Source organism: Seriola lalandi, unplaced genomic scaffold, assembly GCF_002814215.2.
Source record: "Seriola lalandi dorsalis isolate HSWRI2012SDOR001 ecotype SW California unplaced genomic scaffold, Sedor1 jcf7180002054693, whole genome shotgun sequence".
Taxonomy (NCBI): Eukaryota; Metazoa; Chordata; class Actinopteri; order Carangiformes; family Carangidae; genus Seriola; species Seriola lalandi.
Window position 1 is genome coordinate 291,219 of NW_019525246.1, and position 10,271 is coordinate 301,489.

The 10,271-nt window shown below is 41.0% G+C and overlaps 1 protein-coding gene across 2 annotated transcripts in view; it reads left to right on the forward strand.

Annotated features, from left to right (window-relative positions):
* Nucleotides 1-6,657: 6,657 nt before the first annotated feature.
* Nucleotides 6,658-10,271, forward strand: part of stxbp6l (syntaxin binding protein 6 (amisyn), like) — a 16,416-nt gene continuing 12,802 nt past the window's right edge. For both annotated transcript variants that reach the window (XM_023423758.2, XM_023423759.2), the window contains exons 1-2: nucleotides 6,658-6,864; nucleotides 8,362-8,529. In XM_023423758.2, the coding sequence (XP_023279526.1) occupies nucleotides 6,774-6,864; nucleotides 8,362-8,529 (259 nt within the window). In that variant the 5' untranslated portion in view covers nucleotides 6,658-6,773. The remainder of the gene's footprint in view (nucleotides 6,865-8,361; nucleotides 8,530-10,271) is intronic.

Consider the following 10,271-nt stretch of genomic DNA (forward strand, 5'->3'; position numbering starts at 1 on the left):
GTATTTATTAGTGTATTTTTGGTGTATTTTTGATGTATATTTCCATAGATGTTTATTCTATAGATGTTTATTTTTCTGCTGTGGTAAATGAATTTCCCAGTTGTGGGATTAATAAAGTTAATCTAATCTAATCTAATCTTTTATATCAAGACATTTCTCAAAACCAGAATATGATCAGGGTGACTTTTGAACACTGGAAATAAATCATGTACTCATCCCGGCGGTAGCCCCCGTGGCACTCAAAATTTCCCTGGAATTTTCTTGTTCGTTTTAATGTTAATATTTTTAATATTAATATTTTCTTAATTTATGAATATAGCTTCAATTTTATTGAACAGATATTCTTTAATCCAACAGTATTCCTGACACTGGTGATGATTTTACTCTCTTTTTTATCACTGAATAACGTGAGGAGACTGTGACCACAACTGGAAATAAAGACTAAACCTCTGATGTCTTTGATTAGAACAATTAGCCACACACTGTGAATTATTTCCATCATTATAAATTAACATTTCAGTCGTTCTGACTCATCAGACACTACTACATCACAACTACTTCTCTTTTCTTTCTCTCCTCTCTGCAGCAGAAACAGTCTGACATTAACTTTAACTTTTTCATCTGCATCACATGTTCATAACAGTTTGTTTATCATTAGACAAAAGCGAAATTACTCAAATGTAATGATAATTCATGCACTTTTTTACAATATATCTTTTGTCTGACTTTAATAGAAATTATATTTAAACATGGAAATAATATTTTTTTATTGTAGTTATGTGATCATATTGTTTACATTTCACCTTGTTGAATATCACCTGTGGACGTGGTTATAACCAAACTTAAGAGCAAGTATCAGTGTTTCTTCTCATATCATATTAAGTACTTCATTCATGGTTCAGACGATGTTGCTTATAATTAACAACTTCAACAACAGGGGGTGCTGCAACAGTTCATATCTTTCAAATTTCCCCATACATATTAAAGTTTGACTGTGCACCACAGGTCAAACTTTAACACACTGTTGAAGGAAACTGAGATGTTCATGTCATCAATATTTGATATGTACGATGGCTATAAAGTGCAAATCACAATGACAAATAGGAAAAAACAATAATAAATCACAAAACACAATGACATGAACTTCTAACGGAAAAGGTAGGTACTTGCTATTGACAAGGATTGTCGCTGATTGGACGGAGCTGGGAATAGTTCTTTCTTCTATACAACCCTCCTTTTTTTAAATGTGTCTTCACAGTGCACATACTCATTGTGAAGTTGTTCAAAGGTTGACAGCATATCAAGTATCACCCAGTCCTGCATCAAAATTAATCTCTAATAATCACAAACATTGAATCAGTGGAAGCATTTTCTTCCTTGTTTCCTTCCTTCCACTAGAACCGCCAAGATGGTCTGATAGACCGTTTGAGCTTTTATTATCTAAATAACTTTGTTTAAATAAAAAGTACAGTTCTCTCAGTCCATGTCTTTTCCTAAATATATGTTTTTGATATTTTCTGAAGCCTAGAAGGTATGAAAATAAAAAACACAAGATTTCTGAGCATTTATTCCTCTGACCACCAAAGCAGTCATATATATGGGGTGCCTAATGTAAAAGTGGCCTCAATTTTTTTGCTGATATATTTTGAAAATTTATCTCACTTTTCTCACATTTAGCTAATATTCCTCTCATTCCTCATCAGACAAAAATTCATGTAAAACGTCATGTTATATTTAATTGTTAAAAACGTGTATATATGAAAAAAATTTATCTTAAATCTAAATATTAAATCTAAATCTAAATATTAAATCTAAATGTTAAATCTAAATGTTAAATGTTAAATATAACTGTTAAATGTAACTCTAAATGTTGAATTTAAATCTAACTGTTAAATGTAAATCAAAATGTTAAATTTAAATCTGAATGTTAAACGTAAATCTAAATATTAAATGTAAATCTAAATGTTAAATTTAGATTGGGCTGTTAAATTTAGATTGGGCTCCGCCCCGAGGCACTCCTCTCAGCTATTCTAGCTGTAGAGGAGTGCCTCGGAGCTGAACACCCGTGGCACTAATAATAAATAAATAAATACACAATAATAATTAAATTAGTCCACTTCCTTTGGCTGAGGTGTTGTATAGCCTGATGACAGTGGGAACAAAGTATCTCCTGAACCTCTCTGTTCTGCAGTGCAGTGAGATGAGACATTTGCTTCTGTAGCTGCTTCTCTGTCCTGCCAGAATGTTGTGGAGAGGATGGTTGGTATTGTCTAAGATAGCCTGTAGTTTACACACCTAGGTATTTATAAGTGTGCACCGTTTCAATGTCCTTCCCCTCGAATGTTGAATGGCTGAAGGGTGGGCCCAGACCTCCGAAAGTCGATGACCATCAGTGTCGTAAACAAAAGTATATTTGAGTGCCTGTTGTCTTCTATGTCTTTATTTCTTTTTGAGCAGTGTGTGTGGCTTGTTTTAGTTATAGAACATGTTTTTTGTATGGAAACATGGAGCCCTCCAAAACAAAATGTTGTGTGTTTTGTAAGACCACTGAAATGATAACCCTTAAGGCCTTGACCTGTTAAGCCCTAGGTATGCTAGGGGGTATGCCTCGCCTAGACAGACATACCCAAAATAGATCAAGAGTAGCTCCACAACTATCAGGTCCATTTGCAAGAGCTTGGTCATTATGGATAGGTAAGATCTAAGAGAATGTATTCCATGTGTGAGTAACATTGTGTCTGTTACTATAGTTGAGTAAATTGTGATAAACCAAAGGAAAGATTTAATTTTTTGTCCTCACCTAGAATTTATTTTAAATTAGACAGTGGATAACACCATGATAACAATGGTCCAGTGCACTCGGAGGCCACTGATTTCATTCAGAAACTTCATGACTACAACTGTCACAATGTAGGTTTTGTAGGGATGGGGCCAGGCAGACTTTCCATTTGGAAACTTGGATAGCCAAGGTACCCAAAGTGTGCCAAAGGTTTTTTTTTACCTCTTGAAACGAAATTTGGCTACAGAATACTAATAATTTCCACCACAGGGCTATGTACACACAATACAACCCTTAGCTGCTTCATTTACCCTGTGCTCTCATTTACCCTGTGTATAATTTTCTCTCAATTTTGCCTCTGAATCTCTTCTAGGGCATCGAAATTGCTGTATTATGTTGATCCACTTCGTAGACATTGTAAAAAGTTTAAAATACAATAAAAGTTGAATCGGCTGTGCGTCACGCATAAAATCCCAATCTGCGGTGAAATTCTCTTGTATTTACGCACGGGTGTAATATGTTGTAGAAAAGTCTAATTGGAGTGTGACATACCGTTCGAAATGTCGCGAGATGTAGAAAACAATAGCGCTGTGTTTTTAAACGGCAGTACCACCAAATGTGCGCTAGATGGCAACAAAAGACTGTGTATGAAGCATAGGCTTGGGGCTCAGACTCTGCTATCCAGACCCCCATCACAGCCAACTTGACTGGAAAATCATATGGGTAGACACAAAATGACCACAAAGGGTCTAAGGAGACAATATTCGTTGCTTTTGATTAGAACCGCTTTGGAATTCAATGGAAACTCAAGTTTGGCCCCGTGTTTGCTTTGGGGCTGTATTGAGCTGGTTAGCTCAGGCTATGCTATGCTTGCTGTCAATAGAAAAGAGTAGCTTCTTTAGTTTCATACGACAGCCAGCATGGTGGGAAGGAGCGAGCAGTTTACATGTTACTGTCACGAATGTCCGTTTACATTGATATGGGTCTTATTTTGAAATAGAAATATTGAAATTATTGTCAAACAAATATTCTTTGGACTAAATACACTTGGACAACTACTGTTGTTTTGGTAGCGTTAAAGCCTCGTCTTTTAGAAGCATAAAGAAAGAGACCACCACAACGTTCTATCAGCTTTTTCCAGGCAATTTTGTATCACACCGTTCTGCCCGACCCAGTACTGGGTCTGTCGGGGGAAATATACATTGTTAACGATCAAATATAGAATGATGTTTTACATGAATTTCTGTCTCAAATGATAGCTAAATGTGATGTAAGTGAGCTAAGTATTCAAAATATATCAGCTAAAAAATTGTAACCAAATTTTTACATTAGGCAGCCCATACATATAGACTGCTGTGGCCAGCTGAGGCCATAGGAATTATAACAATGTTTCCATTTCGCGGATTTTCGCGCATCTATTTTTTTTTTCTCTGTTTATTGTTTTCATTTAACATTAGACCTACATTTTTATCAATCAGTCAGTACCAATCAGTGACCTGTGCAACTGTGACTCAGCAGGAATACAGGACTGAACCAATCAGAGGCTCCCGTGTAACTGTGACTCAGCAGGATTACAGAATTGAACCAATCAGAGACTCCTGTGTAACTGTGACCCTGCAGTATTATAGGAATGAACCAATCGAAGACCCCTGTTTAACTAGGGTCCCTCAGGAGGAGCATGGGGCCAGAGGGTTCAAAGAAGCTGTCAGAGAAGATCATTTGAATTTGACCTGGAGGACCCTGACGAGTCCCCTTACAGGGGAACTCGCCTTGCTATTTTCAGGGAATTTCGTGGAGGCCACTGAAGGCATGGGAATCATGGCTCCCGTCGCCATGGGGAGGCTCGGCCTCAGCCCCATCCCCCGGTTCCTCACTTCCGGCCGAGGCCAAAGTCCAAGGTCCCCAGCTTCTAGCCTAAGCCCCAGCTACCCTGGTGAGCCTCTACTCCCCTGTTGGCAGGAGCCTTCACCAACTACCCTGGCTGACGCATCAGCTGTTCCAGCGCCGGGGGTTCCAGTTGGCAATTCGTCGGCTCCTGCCCCACTTCCCGGGTCGACCATCCCGGCCAGCACATCAGCTGTCTCAGCGTCGGGGGTCCCGGTCGATTCCTCTCTAGCTCCTGAATTGGGCGGGCTGGACAAAGTCTCCCCTGCTCCTCGTGTCCTGTCGGCGGTCCAGCTGACTCCTGTCTCTGGTTCCCAGTCAGTGGTCCGGCCGACTCCAGCTCCTCGTTTCCTGTCGGCGGTCCGGCCGAATCCTGTCCCTCCTGTCCTGTTGGTGGTCCAGCTGACTCCTGATTCTGGTTCCCAGTCAGTGGTCCGGCCGATCCCTGCTCCTTGTTTCCTGCCGGCGGTACGGCCGAATCCTGTCCCTCCTGTCCTGTTGGCGGTCCAGCTGACTCCTGACTCTGGTTCCTGGTCAGTGGTCCGGCCAACTCCTGCTCCTCATTCCCTATCGGCGGTCCGTCCGAATCCTGTCCCTCCCGTGGTGTCAGCGGCCGCTGCTCCATGTTCCCCGGCGGCGTTGATAACTGTTCCCGTCTTTCCTGTGGTGTCAACGGCCGCTGTTTCGTGTTTTCCAGCGGCATCGACGACGGTTCCTGGTGTGACGTCACTGCCTCTCCTGGTTCCTGGTGTGATATCACCGCCTCTTCTGGTTCCTGGTGTGACGTCACCGCCTCTCCTGGTTCCTGATGTGACGTCACCACCTCTCCTGGCTCCAGCTGTGACGTCACCTCCGCTCATGGTTCCTGCCAGGGCGCCACCCCCATTGATTCTTGGCCTGACTCAGCCCACGTGGCTCTTGGTGTCGTTGACTCCTGCCGGGGCGCCGCCTCCGGTGGCCTCTGCCTCCGTGCTGCCTCCGGTGGCCCCTGACTCCGTGCCGCCTCCAATTTCACAGTTCTGTATAGTGGCTCCTTTACGCTGCATCACAATAGGAAGCTACAGTAGAGCTGCACACTTCTGATCAGTGAAACTAACATGATCAGTTGTCTGTCAATGCACAAACTGATCTGTACTCGTGTTATCACCTACCACCTTTTACATTTATCTGCAGGGAAACAAACCACTGAGAGCTTCGAATACATGGCTCACTGTGGTCGTAGATCACCAACCAGCTAAAAGTAAACTGAGAGCTCAGAGCTGTCAGTGAGCTGGGACTTTAATCCTTCATTGTTTTGATGTTTGTCACTGCTGTTGTAAAGTGCCTCCATGTTATACACTCACAGTCGTGTTTAATAATGATGGATAGTCTCACCTTGTCTCAGGTAACAGCAACAGATCTGCCTTCAATCTGGTGAGTGGATGTGTATCGATCCAAACTTTGCAGTGATCAAACATCATTGACAGCAGAAGTCACAGGCAGCAGACTAGATTAGAATGAACCTGTTGCAGATATCATTCAGACCTGCACATTGCTGTAAGAGGAGAAACAGCATTTACAAGTGTCAAGTGCTCCTGGAAAAAGTTTTTTATCAAACTGTCTTTGCTTCACAACATTGTGTTTTACCACTTTCATTTTTCATTGTCAGTCAGGACATACATAGCCTTGTTATTTGCTGTCCATCATTCAGACCAAACCCACAACCTTTAACTGACAGCTGAAGACATAAGAAGATAATAAGTTTAATTATTAAATAACATTTTTTTCTGTATTCATTCATGAAGTCATAATGTATTTATAAGAAATGTGGGTCAACAAAGAAGAACAGCACACAATCACCACCCGGGTTGGTGTGTGTGTGTGTGTGTGTGTGTGTGTGTGTGTGTGTGTGTGTGTTTGTGTGTGTGTGTGTCCCAGCTGTCTCATGGACAGCTGGTGACTGTTCTCTGACTTCCAGCGTCTCACCACGTGTCTGTCAGCCTCTTGAAATGGGATGGACTGTGGTTAATTTGTGCCTTCACAGCAAGGCTCGCCGCTCGGTGTGCCCTGATATAAGTTCATCACACAATCCTTGGAAATACTGAGAGAATTTTAACAGGCGACTAATTTAATGTTTGACCTAACAAGACAGTCTCTCTGGAATAGAAACCACCACAGGAGTCAAGATTCAGGCTTTTGGGTGGAGAAGAGGACAAGACCAGGTAAGTTAACCTCAAACCCATCTACAGGTGAAGCATGAATCCTATACTGGAAATGAAAAGACTTATACATCATTAGCTGCTTTGTGAACTGGTACTGAATAGTTTGTGTTTAACTATGAAGCCTAACAGCAACAGCTGAAAATACTCTACCAACACCAAACAAGACCAGGTCTAGACCTAGTACATGGCTGGACCATGTTGTAGTCTATTATCATCCAGTTTAGTATCAGCTGGTTTAAGCTCTTTATCTGTTTGCTTCTCTTCTCATTTCTGGCTCACATATACAGTATTTTAATACAGTTGAATTCACAATAAAGCTGTACTCATTGACATGACTGACATAATTGACAACGGAACAAGTTTGAAACAGTGACTGAAATGTGACCCATTAAGACTACATGTTAACCGGCAGTCACTTCCAAGCTGCTGCTGCTAAAATCCTTATTTTATAACCATGACTTTGTCTGACAACATCACCAAACACAGTTAAAGACAGAGACTGAGATGTGATTTCAGCTGTATTTACTGTAACATAATCACTCACACAGAAAGTTAAAAGCTTGTTCACATCAGCTGCTTTGATCATTGGAATTGTCACTAAGCGCTTTTTTGAACAACAGTCACTAAAGAGTCAGCCGGTCAGTCACTCAGTCAGTGACTCAGTCAATCATTTGGTTGGTCATCGGTTGGTCGGTCAGTCAGTTTATAGTGCTGGCCCTGCTGTACCAGACACAGACTTTGGTAGAATATGGACATCTCATGGAAAATTCTGACCTGGTCGTGTTGCTACTTAAACTGAAGAGATGGATGTTAATACTAATATTAATTAATACTAATATTAATATTAATTCACATACTGTATTACATTCATAAACTAATTCATATACTGTATTATATACATATACTAATAATTCATATACTGTATTAAATACATATACTAATTTATATACTGTATAACATTCATATACTAATACTTATTCACATATTGTATCGCATAGGCTACATATTACATACATATACTAATACTAATTTATATACTGTATTACATACATATACTAATTCATATACTGTATTAAATACATATACTAAGATTAAAACCCATGAGATGGATCTATGTGTGCCTTGTATTGATGTTCAGTGACAGAACAGCAGCTCACCCTCACAGGGGAGTATGACTGGTGTCTGTGTTTGACAAATGACTTTATCAATAAATTACCAAATATCTGATCATTCGTTTTCTGTCAGTTTTGGAAAATCTACAATTTCATGACAGTAGTTTTTACTGATCAAGACAAATGAAACATAAAAACCTAAAATCATATGAAGTGCTATCTGATGCTGTCATACTATAGAATATATATGATCCTTGTTATGCTTGAACCCTCAGAAAATTATTCAGTGACCTCTCTCTGTGTTGTGATTTTGCACATCTACACTGTCTGGACATTAGTGCACTGTCTCAACAAGCACAGTCATGTCCATCCATCACCTGTGCAGGTCTCAGGACCACAATGAACATTCAGTCTGCCATCAACAAAGATGTCTTCATCCCTCGTGATGAGAGGCTGCTGGTGGCAGTGGAGGTGCGGAGGAGAAAGAGGAAGAGGATGTCCTTTCTGCCGACTGGAGCCAAAGGAGACTATGCCACATTCATCTGTGTGTCAGGTAAAATCTGACCCTGTAGACTCTATTTATCTGGGGACCATTGTATAAGCACTCATAGTCTGTAATGTACAGACAGGAAACAAGGGGAGAGAGAGGGGTATGACATGCAACAACTGCCAGGGTTTCTCACCCGCACTGTGCCCTGGCAGTACATTACCCCCACCCTCATCCAACTTCACCGGCTTCCGGTCAAAGCTGACATACAGTACAAAATCCTCTCCCTCACCTACAAATCCCTCCATGGTCTCACCCCTGAGTACCTGTCTGACCTCCTCCACCCCTATATCCCATCCTGGAACCTACAGTCCTCATAGACTGGTCTGCTCTCCACCCCCTACACCAGCCTGCGATCTTTCAGTGACAGAGCTTTGAGTGTAGCATCCCCCACCCTCTGGAACTCTCTCCCGGCAGAGATCCACACAGCCTCATCTCTGGACATTTACAAAAAACTGCCGAAAACCCACCTGTTCACCTAGGCCTATGGCCTCTAGCTAACTCATCTCCTACAATCTCCTCCAATCATTGCCTCCTTAGTCTGTCTTTCCATGGTTTCATTTATATATTTTATTTATTAGGGTTCTAACCCTGAAGGGTAGGTCTACCAAAGAATTAAGTAGCTAAAATACGGCTGCTTCTCTCAGTTGAGTGAACACTGGTTAGAACCCGTGAATTGCCGCTTGTGGCTTTAATTAGGGTTCTAACCCCGAAGGGATAGCCGAGTATTAATGAAAATCTGAAGTGCCATATTGATTGATGAAAGTGGGCAGGGCCTATTCATCAATATGTGCCATGTTAAACCTTTAACCATTCAATTTGCAGAGAGTTGGAATGAGCCAGACACACGAAAATTTGTATCATAACTCCAAATCATGTGTCAGTGCTTCACAAAAAATATTATCGCATTTGGTCATATGGTGGCGGTATAATTAAGACTAAAAATTTTACTAAATTTGAAAGGCTGCCCTCACCACAACGAGAGTCCCATCGTCTTCAAATGTACCTCTCAGCTACAGTTCAATATTCTCTACAAAAAACCTCTGTGATAATAGCGACTACCATTATAGATTTTGAGCTAATTAGTCAAATTAAATGAACTTTTTACTTTATCAATACCAAATTTGGTATATAGCCTTGGGCAACTGAGAGGCACATTTCCATTACAAATGAGCAAGATCAGTCAAAAAACATGGCCGCCATCTATCTTTGTGAAGGGTGGGTCTTAGCTAATATTGTCCATAACTAATTTACCATTTGTTCGATCATCATAAAACTTGGTAGATTTCTTCAGGTTATTATAGCGAATAGATCAACCAAAGCATTAAGTGGATAAACTTCCGTTGCTTCTCTCAGTGGAGAGCAAAATGGTTAGAACCTGCGAATTGCCTCACTTGTTTCACACCACCACATTAACCAGCCAGTCTTTGGCCTCTAACCAGAAGTCACATTCACACTCCAACCTTTTAGTGTTGTTTTTCAGTGTCACCCATGCCAACTAAGCCTGTTTCTGTGAAGGTTAAACCCAGTTACTGAGGCTCAGAACAGATGCATTGTTGAGCGATGCATCACAGCAGCCATTGTTTAGAATACAGGGTGGCAGGGATGCAGGAGCAGAGCTGTCAATGGACATGGAGGATAAAGAGCTGCAGAAAATCTACACACCAAATCCCAGTGACATAGTACAGCTGTTTACAAATATTACAAATATTAAATATATGTTAATTAATGTGTAGTATTTTCATATT